Raw genomic sequence first — 14,875 nt, forward strand, 5'->3', positions numbered from 1 at the left:
AATTCTTTATCTCTCCTTCTATTCTGAATGACAGCCTTACTGGATAAAGGATTCTCGGTTGCATATTTTTCCTATCAGCACATTGAATATTCCCTGCCACTCCCTTCTGGCCTGCCAAGTTTCTGTGGACAAGTCTTCTGCTAACCTTATGTGTCTACCCTTCTAGGTTAAGGACTTTTTGTCCCTAGCTGCTTTCAGAATTCTCATTTTATCTTTGTATTTTGTAAGTTTCACTATGATAATGTCATGGTGTTGACTTGTTTTTGATTTTGAGGGGAGTTCTCTGTGCCTCTTGGACTTGAATGCCTGTGTCCTTCCCCAGATTAGGGAAGTTCTCAGTTATAATTTGTTCAGATTAAACTTCTACCCCCTCTTCCTGCTGTTCTGGGACTTCTGTGATATGGATATTGTTTCATTTTATAGAATCACTAAGTTCCCTAAGCCTACCTTCACGATCTAACAGCTTTCTTTCCCTCTTTAGCTTTATTATTTTCCATTTTTATCTCCTATATCATATATTCTCTCCTCTGCTTTTTCAGTCCTTGTTATGAGTGTATCCAGTTGGTTTTGCATCTCAGTTATAGCATTTTTTTTATTTCAACCTGACTTTAGTTTGTAGGTCTTTGATCCTTGAAGCAAGGAATTCTCTGGTGTCTTTGGTGCTTTTTTCAGGCCCAGCTAGTTGTCTCCATGACTGTTGTTCTAAATTTCTGTTCAGATAGCAAGTCCCTTGCTGGGGTTTCTTTTGACCTTTCTTTTGGGGAAAATTCCTCCTTCTTGTCATTTTTGCTAAGTTTCTGTCTTTTGTGTGTTTTGAAAGCTTGTTATGTATCCTGCACCTGAGAATAATGCTGTATTAGAAAGGGGTCATACACTGCCCAGGGCCTGACACTTCAGGAAGTGTTTCTGGTATATGCTGTGTGCACTCTGTTGTTGCATTTTGGGTGCTCTTTCCCATTGGTCTTCCTCTGCAGAGCTCCTCCTTGCTTGGAGTGGGGAGTGTTTGGACCTTTACTTAGGTATGCTTTGATTCTTTGTTAGAATAAGCGGGGAGGGGGGGGGGGAGGGGAGGAAAGCCTGATCCCAACAAGAGAAAAGGAAAGGGAATAAAGAAAAACAAATAGAGAATCAAAAACAAGTAAGACTGATTCCAAAGAAAAAGGGGAGGGGAGGAGGGGAGAAAGAAAATCAAAATTCAAGCCTGATCCAAAAAAGAAAGAAAAGGAAATGAAACAAACAAACAAGAAACCCTGAGCCTGATTCCAAAAGAAAAAAAAGAAGAAAGAAAAAAAGTAAGCCCAGGGGCTCCTGGGTGGCTCAGTAGGTTGAGCGTCTGACTTTGGCTCAGGTCATGATCTCATACTCCGTGAGTTCGAGCCCCGCATCGGGCTCTGTGCTGACAGCTCAGCCTGGAGCCTGTTTCAGATTCTGTGTCTCCCTCTCTCTCTCTGACCCTCCCCCCTTCAAGCTCTGTCTCTCTCTGTCTCAAAAATAAATAAATAAATAAATAAATAAACAAACAAACAAACATTGAAAAGAATTCTGTGTGTGTGTCTCTCTGCCCCTCCCCCACTCACACACTCGGCCTCTCTCTCTCTCTCTCAAAAATAAACATTAAAAAAAAGGAAAAAAGTAAGCCTGGTCCTATTTCCACCAGAACTGCAGGTGTCATTTTGAAGCACTTGATTTTCAGTACACTTGGTGCATGCAGGGTGCTGGCCATGCTGGTCTGATGTAGGAGAGTCCCACTGCGTTGGCTCAGCGTCAGTCTTGGCCCAGTAAATAAGCAGTTGCCGGGCCCAGGGGGATGGAGTTTGGTGTAAGCAGGGCCCACCTCCACTGGGGGCCGCTTTGCTGCCCTCCGAAGTCCCACCCTGCTGGTGTTGGGGGTAAATGGCGCCACCCCAATCTCATCCCTGGACAGAGGATCTCACAGCCTCCGCTGTTTAGGCAGCCCTCACAGAATAGCAAGGGCAGTCAGCTTGCCCTGCACCACAGCTCTCCTGCTTTTTTTCTTTGGCGTGACTGGCATTCAGAACTCAAAGTCTTAAAGGACCCAGCACAACACGGATCCACTCCCCTCTTCTGGTGTAGAACCTCTCCACGCTCTGCCTGAAGTCCTTTGTCCCTGAATAATAGTACCATGTCTGCTGCCTGCACAGTGCATAGAATCTATGATGTAGCACCACTAAAATCAGCAAAGGTTAGGGGCATCTGGGTGGCTGAGTTGGTTGAGTGACTGACTTCGGCCTAGGTCATGATCTTGCCGTTCCTGAGTTCAAGCCCCGCATCAGGCTCTGTGCTGACAGCTCAGAGCCTGGAGCCTGCTTTGGATTCTGTCTCCCTCCCTCTCTCCATCCCTCTCTCTCTCTCTCAAAAATAAATAAACATTTTAAAAATAATAAATAATAATTAATTAAAATCAGCAAAGGTTAAATTTCCTCAGGGTGTGCCCCTGTCCCCTGCAATGAAAGGCCTTTTGCTGCCGCCTGCAGGGTCTTTTGTCCTTGAGGATAAGTATGCTACAAGTATGCCAGGAAAGGAAATGTTCTTTCCCAGTGTGCCCCAAAATCACTACCCCATGCTGTGCACACTGGGGGCCAGCTCCCTCTCCCTAGGAGCACGCACCACAGCTCCACTCTGAAGAAAGGTGCACACTTCCAAAACCTGAGAATGTGAGCTCCAAACACTGTTTGCAAAAAAAAACAACAAACCTGTGACTGTCAGTACTTCTTGCTCCCCAGTCTGTGGTCCACAGAGGTTTTCCTGCACTCTCTTAGCCCCTCTCTCTTTCTCCATTTTGTCTCTCCAGGGAAAGGGTTTCCTCCCTCTCCACCACACCAATTTTTCCTCTCCCCCATTTCACTTCCATGCACCTCACACCTGCCATACTGTCTCCCTCCAGCTGTGGAGATCCTTCTGCCAAGTCTGCAGATTGATTTCCTGGGTGTTCCAATTGATCTGACCTGAATACAACTGTGATTGAGGGACAAGGAAAGCCCCGGATTCCCCTACTTCTCCACCATCTTAACTCTTCCCCCCATATTGTTTTTGAAGTATATATCACTTTGGTTTTTGTTCATCCCCCTCTCCTTTCTCCTTTTTATTTTCTTTTTAATTCCATTGACTTAGTGGAGATAGTAAGTCATTTGTCCTTAAAATGTTCTCCATTATATATTTGGCTGATATCGTGTCTTTGTGTTTAACTTGTTGATCCCTGTATTTCCTGTTAAAAGTAGCTAGTCTAGAAGCTTGACTAGATTCAGGCTTGATGTCATAAATTCGCTCTTAAACTAACAGAGATGTTTTAACTGGATTTAGGATTCTAAGTTGATGGTTATTTTTTCTTGGCACAGTGAGGGTACTGTTCTGCTCTTGTGTGACATCCATTATTGCTGTCAGAACTGGGTCGTCGCTTGTTTTTCCTTTTTGGATGATTTTTGTTTTCCCCTGGCTGCTCTTAAGATGGTGGGCAAAAAATTGAACACCGAAGAAGAAAAAAATTACAATGAATCTAGGTGTGGATTTCTTTTTATTCATCCAGCTTGGGATTTATTGTGCTTTCAGAATCTAAAGGTTAGTGTCATTTACTAATACTAGGAAATTTGTAGCTAGTTTCTCATCAAACGGTGCTAACAAAGTTCTAATCTGGTTAGAACTTTGCATTGAGTTTCTTTCTGACTTCATGAGTATATTTTTCCTTTCCAGAAGTTATATTAGCTTTCTTAAATTGCTTGACCATCTTTATAGCATCTTACTCCATATTCATCTGAGTTTCTCTTAATTTAACAGTTTTTTATATTCCCTGTCTAAAAAGTTGAATATCTGAAGTAGTATTTTTTGCCTTTACTTCCTGCTGTGTTTTTGGCTGCTTTTCTTTCATGGTACATTGTGTATTTGCATTTATAACATTTTAAAGTGTGGCTTTCTCAATTTACTTAGAACTTTATGTGAGGGAACTTTTTGAGGCTTGGCTTGAAGTTGAGTTTTCCAGAGATAAGTCCATTTGCTCATACTAATTGCAATTAGTGTGGCAATGCCACCTAGGACCCTCTTGAATTGAAATTAATGCTTTTTAAAAAAATTGTTTAATGTTTATTTATTTTTGAGAGAGAGAGAGAGAGAGAATACGAGCAGAGAGGGGCAGAGAGAGAGAGAGAGAGGGAAACACAGAACTCAAAGCAAGCTCTGGGCTCCAGGCTCCACCCTGTCAGCACAGAGCCCGACACAGGGCTCAAACTCACAAACTGTGAGATCATGACCTGAGCTGAAGTCGGATACTTAACTGACTGAGCCACCCAGGCGCCCTCGAAATGAAATCATTCTTGATGTTTTCTGGACTACACGAAGAATGTGAATTTGGACTAAAGCCTAAGATTTGCTTTTGCTACTGAATCTGATGCCAGGGTCTAGACAGGTGCACATCCTCAATGTCCCTTTCTGCATGGAAGTTTTTTTTTTCTTTTCCTTAAAAGTTTTAATTATGGACTTTCAAACATACTCAGGAGTCAAGAGTGCTATGATAAAATCTCCCTGTACTCATCACCCAGCTTCAGTGATTACCACTGCTTGCCATTCTTATAATGTCTGTTCCTCCCTTTGTATATTATTACTGAGTTTTATTTTCCTGTTAGAACAAATATCAGACATCATATCATTTTACCCATAATTTGAGTTGTCTCTCTAATAAGAGAAAAGGACGTGTAGGGCGCCTGGGTGGCTTAGTTGGTTAAGCATCCAGCTCTTCTTTTCAGCTCAGGTCATGATCTCACGGTTGGTGGGATCAATCCCTGCATCGGGCCCTGTCCCGACAGCACTGATCCTGCTTGGGATTTTCTCTCTCCCTCTCTCTGACCCTCCCCTGCTCATGTTCCCTTGCTCGCTCTCTCTGTCTCTCAAAATAAATAAACATTAAAGAAATAATAATAATAATGGGGCACCTGGGTGGCGTAGTTGGTTAAGCATCCAACTCTTGGTTTCAGTTTAGGTCATGACCTCACAGTTGATGACTTCAAGCCCTGCATCAGGCTCTGTGCTGACAGTGCAGGGAGTGCTGATTCCCTCTCTCTCTGCTTCTTTCTGCCTCTCTCTCTCTCCAAATAAATAAATGAACTTTAAAAATTTTAAATAATAATAATAAAGTAAAAGGAAAGGACAGCATGAGGATATAACTACCTAACCCGGTTTGGGGCTAAACGAGGAAGGGAGAGCTGTTACAGATCAAGAGACTAAGGAGGCAATCCATTAATAAAAATAAATGTTTAACAGAAGTTTTTAGCATTGTCACAATACCGTTATCACACTCCCTAAATGAACATTTCTTGATATTTTCAGTGGTCTTTGGCTACAAGTAGTTGCACAGGTTGGGTCTATCACTCCTTGCAGCAAGGCAGAATGCACAGCATTGTGCACCGGGGGACCTCTCAGTCCAAGGGTGTTAGACCTCCAGGATGTGAGCTCGTGGCAGGTGCTCTTGGTGGAGGGTTCCGGATTAGATGTTGTCAGGAAGTGAGGGCAATTCTGCCATCGAATTTATTAGTAAAGCTTACCAAGAAGGAGGGAAAATAAACCAGGGTGAAGCTGTAATTGATAAGGAAGCAGCGTTGTTCATTTTGGCCAGAAAGGGGGGACGCTGAGTCATTTCTGAGGCCTAGATAATGTTCTGTGTTCAGACATGACTACAGAATAGCCCTGCTGTGTCTTCGTATGCCGTGGTCAGAGTGGCCGTGTCTGCTGTTGCTGTTCTGTGACGTCGTTCATGTTCAATAGGAGAACACACAGGCCTCGCTGATGGTCCCAGGGCTGCTCCTGGATGTCAGGGGCTGCTTTTCTCTTTGCCAGTATCATCTAATACCCAGTCTGTGTTCCGTTCCCTCGGAATGTCTCAAAGTGTGTTTCTGCAGTTGGTGTTATTGGAATCGAGATGGAAGGTCCACATGCTTCTGTGAGCTGTTACAAGTCCTTCCTGTCTGTCCCCCAGACTGGGTTTGGCTGCTTGTATCTTCGTGATATCATCTTATATCTTCATGATGTTAACATGTCCCCTCAGACTCTTTCTTCTGTAAACTGCTAATTAGATGAAAGGATTTGTCAGGGTTTTTGTTTTTTGTTTTTGTTTTTTTTTTGGCAAAAGCACTTTATAGATGGTGCTGTTTCTTTTTACATCATATCAGAACTTAACCTGCTATCCAGACATCGTCTTTGTGATGTTAAGATTTATCACTTGGTTCCAGTGTCAGGTTGATCCTTCCTTGATAAAGGTTCCCAGCTTATCTATATAGTCTCCAATTATCCCCCTAGTTAATAAGACTCCTCATTAATTACAAAAGGAGAAAATGGTAACTTCATAGAAAAACCTGTGGCATGCCACCTTAACCAACTGACCATAGTTCTCACCTATAATGAGACAGACTGGCACCTAAGGCCTCCTAAGGTGGCACGCTGAGGAGGACACTCATCAGTCAGGTAGTCCTTCATCCAAAACTGAACTTCCTGGGGCACCTGGGTGGCTCAGTTGGTTGAGCGTCCGACTTCAGCTCAGGTCATGATCTCACAGCTCATGAGTTCGAGACCCGCGTCAGGCTCTGTGCTGACAGCTCAGAGCCTGGAGCCTGTTTCAGATTCTGTGTCTCCCTCTCTCTCTGCCCCAACCCACTCGCATTCTGTTTCTGTCTCTCTCAAAAATAAATAAACATCAAAAATTAAAAAAAAAAAAAAACTGAACTTCCTGAATCTAATCATGAGAAAACATCAGAAAAGCCAAAACTGAGGTGGAATCCGTCAAACATCGGACCTGGACTCTTTGTATCTTAAAAGATGAAGAAAGGCTGAGGGATGGGTCCCGATTAAAGAAGCATAAAGAACCATGGTTTGAGGGCATGATGCCGGATGGGAAATTTAAAAAGTGATTGCTGGACGGGCACCTAGCTGGCTCAGTCAGTTGAGCGGCCAACTCTTGATTTCAGCCCAGCTCATGATCTCACAGTTCATGAGATCAAGCCCCACTGCGCTGTGCCTGCTTTGGATTCTCTGTCGCCCTCTCTCTCTCTGTGCCCCTCCCCCCAGTAAATAAATACACTTTAAAAAAGGTGATTGCTGGAGCACCTGGGTGGCTATCAATTAAGCGTCCGGCCTAGGCTCCGGTCATGAGCTCACGGTTCGTGAGTTCAAGCCCCACGTTGGGCTTTGTGCTGACAGCTCAGAGCCTGAAGCCGGCTTTGGATTCTGTGTCTCCTTCTCTGTCTCTGCCCTACCCCTGCTTGCACTCTGTCTCTCTCTGTCTCTCAAAAATGAATAAACGTTAAAAAAACTGAACAACAAAAAAAAATGATTGCTATAAAGGATATTACTGGACCAGTTAGTGATATTCTGCATAGAGAGTGTATAATATTAAATCCATGCTTAAATGTTCCTGATTTTGATCACTGCGGTTATGTTAGAGAATGTCCAAGTTCCTGGGCCACTCTGAAGTATGTAGGAGAAAAGGGTCATGGAATCTGATATTTCTTCTCAAATAGATTCTTCTCAATAACATTCTTGCTGAAGCACAGAGGAAATCGGGGCGGGGGGGGGAGAGAAGACAAATTTTAATGGCAAAGAATCTGTGGAAGTCTATCATATTCACACAGATCTTTCTTCCTTTTAGTTTTAACATATTTTCAAAATTGAAAACTATAAGTAAACATCCCCATTCTCTTTTCCCCTAATAATTGAGTAACCACTGATTGTTATTGCTTAGATTCATTAATTTACTATTGGTTGCAAAAGGTGACTTTCTGACTCTAGCATTTTCTTTATAATAAACAAAGCTTATAAAGTGTGTACAATTCTTGTATAAAGAAGAACTCTTCCCCATCACAACAACTTAGCAGTCGTAAACTATTGTTCATAAAGGAGAGAGAGACACATGCTTGATTCTTGCCTCTCATGAATTTTCAGAATTATGACTTGATATCCTGGCCTTCTCCAATACTGACCATTAAGGTTTTTTTTAAATATCATTATGAACTCATGATTTTGTTTTACATTTGATGATTTCAATTGACTGCAGTCATTATTTATTAAATTGTTCTTTTCTTTTTTAAGATTTTATTTTTTTGAGTAATCTGTACACCCAGCATGGGGCTCAAACTCACAACCCTCAGATCAAGAGTCACACGCTCTTCTGACTGAGCCAGCCGGGGGCCCCTAAATTATTCCATCTTAAGCCAAGGAGAGCTCCTTTAAGTTTTCTCCTGTGTATTTTTGACACAACTCCATTAGCCTTTGCTGGGATTCTTACTTTCTGCTATAAGATATTCCAGACTTGGGGCACCTGGGTGGCTCAGTCGGTTAAGTGTCCGACTTCAGCTCAGGTCATGATCTCGCAGTTTGTGAGTTCGAGCCCTGCATCAGGCTCCATGCTGACAGCTCAGAGCCTGGAGCCTGCTTCAGATTCTTTGTCTCTCTCTCTCTCTCTCTCTCTCTCTGCCCCTTCCCCATTCACACTCTGTCTCTCCCTCTCTATCTCAAATAGATAAATAAACATTAAAAAAAATAACTTATTAAAAAAGATGTTCCAGAGTCACCTTGAACACTTCACGTTCTGCACTGGACTCAGCTATTTCTCAAATGAGCCTTGGTTTCTTTCATGGGCAAGTGACATTTAGAGGCATTCTGGAACTAGTGGGGACTCATTGCTCCTTGCAATGCCTATTGGCCCTAGACATTTTTAGGAGTTTGGCCCAGAAAAAAGTTTAAAAAGAAAAAGAACATATTAGATTTCTAATTCCTAGTTGTTCTTGGATAGGGAGATAAAATCTTAAGGTGAACTGTACTGTGTGTGTGGGTGTGTGGTCCCTCTGAAGCTAGTATGAGGAAGCTTCTAGGTTATAAACGTTGAATATCTGTCAAGCCTAGACTTTCATGGCTTCTGTCTTCTCTAGTTCGGCTTGCTCAGAACCCTGTCTGGTGACGAGGGAGACACACAAGAGGAAGAATGGCTGCAGGACTGCTGACCACCTGGTCACAGGTATATAGGAAATTATTCTGTTTCAAAGAAAAAAATGCTGTTTCCAAAGGATACGTGTCTTGCCCACAACCCACAGCTTCTAGCGGGCTGGCCTCAGGCTTTCCCAGTTCTTTGGGCGTCTCAGAACGAGAGAAAGAATGACTTTGGAAAGGCTTCTATTTCTACAAGATTTGTAAATTTTTTGTTTTTTTCCAGATATTCCTCCAGGTTGAGTATTCGTTCCATATTCTGCAGGGTGCTTATGAAGGAAAAGAGATTTTTCACTAGGAAAATCATTCATTCATTTTCCAAGTATTTTTCTCCTCCTGCAGTATGGTCAGTCTGTACTGGATCTTTACTAAGACTGGAAGGGTCCTCACAACTACTGGGTGGAAATATCAGGTCAACTATGTGTTAGAAAAGCTGCTAAAAGCTTGAGTCTGGATGAGGTGGTCCAGGCAAGGAGAGCAAAAGAGGAGAGTTCCAAGAACCGAGCCTTGGGGTCGATAACAAGAGACCTTCAGAGCACAACTGCACTTCCCAAGCAGTGCGCTGGTCTCCTTTCCCGGTCCTGGCAGCCTCCCCCACCATTCTTTTGCTACATAATTAGAAATGGGCCTTGGCTGAGCCCGAATGCGTGCGATGTTTCAGGATTCAGTGACCTTTGAGGAAGTGGCGGTGGATTTCTCCCAGGAGGAGTGGGCACTTCTGGACCCTACTCAGAAAATCCTATACAGAGACGTGATGCTGGAGAACTACAGGAACCTGGCCTCTGTGGGTGAGACTGGCCTCCTTCCTTCATTTTTCCATTTCTTCATGCAGCAGGTAGTCCTTCATCACACACCGTGTTCTGGGTTTTGTGAAAAGAATGGCAATACACAGTCAACGCGAAATGAGTGGTCCCTGCTCTTGTGGGAATCTCGTGGCTTCCAGTAAAAATGCATTGATTTCATTTTCAGTATTATTACAACATTTAGGTAATTGCAGTGTGTATTTGTTCTTGGGTTTGGGTGTCAAGGGTCTGTTCCATGTGGACAGGGCATTATGTAGGTGTTTGTTTGGGGGAGCTTGTGGAAAAGTTTGGATCTGATTCCTTTGTCACTCCTGAAGTGGTACTTGCCTGGCTTCAGAATCCTTTAGTATCAAAGTATTGGAACCACTTTTGTGGACAGACTTCTTGTCTCCTTCACAGTCCTCCCACCTCACGTGTCTTTCTCTACGAGCAGGGTACCCTCTCTGCAAGCACAGTCTGATCACTGAGGTGGGGCAGGAAGCGCTGAGCACAGAGGAGAGAGGAATGCTCCAAGGTGCCTGTATAGGTGAGTCCCAGGCAGAAGGGAGTCATTGTGTGGAGCAGCCTTAGCTGATGTGGGATGGTCCTTTTAGGAATGTCGATTTGTGTTGACAACACTGAGGCCATTATTTGAACTTTCCCTCCTTGACCATCTCTCCCCTCATTCATATCTTCGTGTGGTCTCAGAGAAAAAAAAAAAACTGGGTTTTTTTTCTTCTTTTTTTTAATACTTCTTTTTGAGAGAGCATAAGCAGGGGAGGGCCAGAGAGAGAAGGAGAGAGAGGATCCAAAGCGGGGCTTCGGGGCTCAAACTCATGAACCGTGAGATCATGACCTGTATCAGAGTCAGACAGTCAACCAACTAAGCCACCCAGGCGCCCTGAGAAAAATACTGTTTTAATTCCTCTGTAAATTTTACTTTTCTTTGCATACTTTTTGTGCCATTCTCCCTACTTTGCTTTCCAGATAATACACTCTCCTATTGTCTCAAACCTCCAGAATCCTTTCTAAGTAAAACACTTCCCATTCCATTGCTCATTCCTTATCAATGGCATCTTCTCAAAGAGCCACGTTCCTAGAATAATTTCTCTGGTCATGGGTTACATCTTCTGTTTCACATTTCCTCTCTATATTTAGTGTTATTGAAAACACATCCATGGGGCGCCTGTGTCCTTTCTTCTGTTATCCCTATTTTTTTATCCCAATAGTTATAAAAATTTTCAATTTCAGGCTTGGATATTCAACTGAAATCAAAAGATGCATTTCCTGTACAGAATGTTCCTAGAGAAAAAACTTGCAATGACATAAAGACGGTAAGATTCACTAGGAATGATTCCTGGTCTTTTACAGGAGGAGAAGTCTGTGAATGTCATGGAGTTAAAGCACTAGCTTCCAAATGAGGAGAGACAGTGAGGCAGGTGGCATTCACTCACCATAAAGCTGTCTTGGGAAAGTATTCCTGAATCTCGTAAAATTAGAGGAATCTCTAAACTTGGCTCAACATTTGCTGTTTCACAGAGAATGCCAAAAAGTAAACATTTATTTAAATATGATTCCATTGTGAAGTATTTAATACATAATTAATTCAGTCTTTACTCATTATTGGCAAAACTCCGTATTTAGGATGTCCTTTGTTAGGGATGATGGAGTCCTGGGTTGGAGCTGATACAACTTGAAAGAATAGAGCAAAAAAAATTCACATACATGCACTGAAAAATAGTAAAAATGTCAGTCGTAATCGTGTGTTTCCTGTGTATGGCCAAATCCACTTGGAAGAGAATTCCCATGAATGTAAAGAAAGTGAGGAAATCTTTACTTACTTACTCCTTGTTCAGCGGGTACCAACTCCACTTACTCCTTGTTCAGCAGGTACCAACTCAACCCAGCAAGAAACCCTTGGAATTTGATCGTTGTGGAAAATTCTTCAGAAAGAACTGTCACTTGATGTGTACAAGACATTGCAAGGGAGAGAAATGCCACAAATATAAGGATAATGGGAAAGACCTTGGCCACCCCTCAGTTCCTAGGAGTCATGTAAGTACTCACAGTGGAGAGAAGACCTTTAAGGATTGTGGCAAAGTTTTCAATCAAGAGTCCTCCCTTAGGAAACACTTAAGGACTGTCACAGGAGAGAAACCTCACGAGTGTAACCAGTGTCTTTTGTCCCTCAGCATACACTCTTCCTTTCCAGTATATGACCAGATACCTACTGGAGAGAAGCTCTGTGAATGCAGTGATTATAGAGAAAGAGCTTTGCTTAGCACCCACCAAAAACTGTGTACTGTGGAGGAAAGCTCAGAACGTAATGAGCGTGGGAAAGTGTTCGCTGGCCCCTTGTCCCTTCAGAAATGTGTGAGACCTCACACTGGAGAGAAGCCTTATGAATGCAGTGACTGTGGGAAAGCCTTCATTTTTCAGTCTTCCCTTAAAAAACATGTGAGATCTCACACTGGAGAGAAACCTTATGAGTGTAATCACTGCGGAAAGTCCTTCAGCCAGAGCTCCCATCTTAACGTGCACAGAAGGACTCACACTGGAGAGAAACCCTATGACTGTAAGGAATGTGGCAAGGCTTTCACTGTTCCTTCATCCCTTCAGAAGCACATGAGAACCCACACCGGAGAGAAACCCTACGAATGCAGTGACTGTGGGAAGGCCTTCATTGATCAGTCATCCCTTAAGAAACATACACGATCTCACACTGGAGAGAAACCTTATGAGTGTAGTCAGTGTGGAAAATCCTTCAGCACGGGCTCTTACCTCATTGTGCACAAGAGAACTCACACTGGAGAGAAGACCTATGAGTGTAAAGAATGTGGGAAGGCCTTTAGGAATTCCTCTTGCCTGAGGGTGCATGTGAGAACTCACACAGGAGAGAAGCCCTATAAATGTACTCAGTGTGGAAAAGCATTCAGCACCAGCACTAACCTTATAATGCACAAGCGAATACACACTGGGCCGAAAGTATGAATGAAATAATTACAGGAAAGCCTTTACTGATCCTTGACACTTCATTCCTCATTGTAGAAGTCACACTGGAGAGCAGCCCTGTTGTGACCAATGTAGAAAGCCTCCAGGCACAATTCCTGACTTCCTGGGACCAATCTTACAAATGTTATGGGTCTGTGATTGTCTTTATCAGCGAGTGTTTCATCCTGAAAGAGCAACACCATGTTAACTGTTAAGTATCAAAGGTTATAGGGTGCTCTATAGTCCCCTTAATCTACGTCACAAAAGTGTTGATAATGTTTTCACCGTAATTTACTACTAAATGTTTTCCAGTCCTCATCAAGATGTCTTGGACCTACAGTTTATTTAGAAATGTATTTTTTAATGTGAAGACTCCATGCATATGTTATTTTTGATAGATTTCTAACTTAATTGCATTATACACAAAATGCATGGTCTTCATGATTACAGATTCTGTATGACATAGATTCAAACAGAAAATTGTTGGAGACTTTCTGTGTGGGCTAATGTGTCAGATACAATGAGTTGCTATCCCCAGATCTATCCCACCCTTCTTTTCCTAAAGTAACAAACTATATAATTGTATTCAAGTTGGCAGTGTGGACAGTTTTTTAAGGACTCATCTCCCAACTTCTTTGCCACTTTGCCCATAAGCCCATAGTTCTGGCCTGTGAGAAATAGAGGTCACTGCTTGTGGGTTCTAGAAAAGCTCATGGAAATGGGAATGTCTCATCTGGAATTTTCTCTCTACCATTTGCCCTCTATTCTATCTCTTCTTCTTTCCTAGAAGATAGACCAAGAGGATGACAGTCAGAGGCTACTGATGATGTCAGGGATATATACAGTATTATTTGTCTGTACTAACCCTGGAATGCCTATTTCTGGACTTCCTGTAACACAAGAAAAAATAAATTCCTAACTGGTTTAAACCACTCTGGAGGGAAGATTCTGTTAAAACGGATTTCAGTTAACTAATAAATTTCAATTTTTCTTAAGGTGTATTTCATTTTGAGAGAGAGAGACAGAGACAGAGTGCAAGCAGGGAAGGGAAGAGAGAGAGGGAGACACATCATCTGAAGCAGGTTCCAGGCTATGAGCTGTCAGCACAGAGCCCAATGTGGGGCTTGAACCCACGAGATCATAACTACGAGATCATGACCTGAGCCAAAGTTGGACACTTAACCAACTGAGCCACCCAGGTGCCCCTAACTAATACATTTCATGTGTAGTCAAGTTTTATGAATCCTTTAAGTGTGGTTGGAAACACCACCTCTTCTGTAATTATTTGGTATAATTGACTGTCAGTGCATCTGTTGGATGAATCTTACTGTGTTTTTAAAATTTGTGTCATTACAAACCTTTGTCCTTTATTGAGAGAGGTATGTTAAAATGCGTCACTATCACTGTGGATAGTAAGGTGGTTGTTGTTTTTTTTAACTCTTTTATTTTGAGGCACTATAACTAGATGCATACAAATGTTGTCATCCTATTTTTCTGGTAAATTGCCCTTTTGTTCTTCTATAAGGCCCATCTGTCTTCCCTAATAATAAATGTTATGATTCGCTGGTATAAATGCAAACTGTAGACCTAGTCGGTAACATTTTCTCCCTACCAACTTGTAAGGACAACCAGAAACAACTTCCCTCTCCTCCATACTATGTGGTGGTGTTCCTTGCAACCCCAAGGTGGGGGGTGGGGGAGTCTCCTCATCCACTACATCCCCCGTGGGGGACAAAGAGATCAGGAGGTCCTCAGCAGCCTTCTCTGCCAAAGACAGCAGTGGCCCTCACATGTCTCTGTTGTTCTTGCTTCACTTCTGTCATGATGTGTTCCCCTGCCTACCTGGTGGACTATGAGGGATCTTACCGATTTTATCCATGAGGTTTCCTAAGAAACCTCAGGAGGTTTCTCAGCTCAAACCGGTTTGTAAATCTCCTGGTCGGTGTGCGTGGGCTCCCTTGAGTGCCACTGCCTATCAATATGTAAGAGCATCTTCTTGAAAGTCAAACTATTATAAAATTGGGAATTCCCTGTGTTGCTGTCTTGGAGATAGACTCCAGTCCCTCTGAGGTTGAAAGGGACCATCTAGAAAAGGAGACCACCACTCATAGCAAAGGGCCACT

General features: G+C 42.8%; 2 protein-coding genes across 5 annotated transcripts in view; both read left to right on the top strand.

Moving 5' to 3' along the window:
- Nucleotides 1-11,699, top strand: part of LOC124523297 (zinc finger protein 426-like) — a 33,348-nt gene extending 21,649 nt beyond the window's left edge. Inside the window, exon 4 of one of the 2 annotated variants that reach the window (XM_047095159.1) lies at nucleotides 11,649-11,699. In XM_047095159.1, coding sequence (XP_046951115.1) covers nucleotides 11,649-11,689 — 41 coding nt within the window. In that variant the 3' untranslated portion in view covers nucleotides 11,690-11,699. Of the gene's footprint in view, nucleotides 1-8,924; nucleotides 9,002-11,648 lie in introns of those variants that run through there. The other variant, XM_047095160.1, reaches the window with a different exon arrangement.
- LOC124523273 (zinc finger protein 177-like) lies at nucleotides 8,928-13,684 on the top strand. Of its 3 annotated transcripts, none has more exons than XM_047095135.1 (5): nucleotides 8,928-9,010; nucleotides 9,641-9,767; nucleotides 10,216-10,308; nucleotides 11,013-11,095; nucleotides 11,649-13,684. In XM_047095135.1, the coding sequence occupies exons 1-5, from the start codon at nucleotides 8,978-8,980 to the stop codon at nucleotides 12,750-12,752; spliced, it is 1,440 nt and encodes a 479-aa protein (XP_046951091.1). In that variant the 5' UTR covers nucleotides 8,928-8,977; the 3' UTR covers nucleotides 12,753-13,684. The 3 variants fall into 3 exon arrangements, with proteins under 3 accessions (XP_046951091.1, XP_046951092.1, XP_046951093.1); XM_047095136.1 differs by having other exon boundaries at nucleotides 11,652-13,684; XM_047095137.1 differs by lacking the exons at nucleotides 8,928-9,010; nucleotides 9,641-9,767 and adding an exon at nucleotides 9,799-9,966.
- The last annotated feature ends 1,191 nt before the right edge of the window (nucleotides 13,685-14,875 follow it).

This window comes from Lynx rufus, unplaced genomic scaffold (assembly GCF_022079265.1).
Source record: "Lynx rufus isolate CCGP_SWC_20201006 ecotype Redwood Valley unplaced genomic scaffold, mLynRuf1.p SCAF_4, whole genome shotgun sequence".
Classification (NCBI taxonomy): domain Eukaryota; kingdom Metazoa; phylum Chordata; class Mammalia; order Carnivora; family Felidae; genus Lynx; species Lynx rufus.

Bases quoted from the DNA above. Each gene is read 5' to 3' on its own strand.
- LOC124523273 (XM_047095135.1), top strand. From the start codon at position 8,978: ATGGCTGCAGGACTGCTGACCACCTGGTCACAG. The intron at 9,011-9,640 runs GTATATAGGAAA...GCGATGTTTCAG, and splicing joins TGCTGACCACCTGGTCACAG to GATTCAGTGACCTTTGAGGA. The intron at 10,309-11,012 runs GTGAGTCCCAGG...TTTCAATTTCAG, and splicing joins GCTCCAAGGTGCCTGTATAG to GCTTGGATATTCAACTGAAA.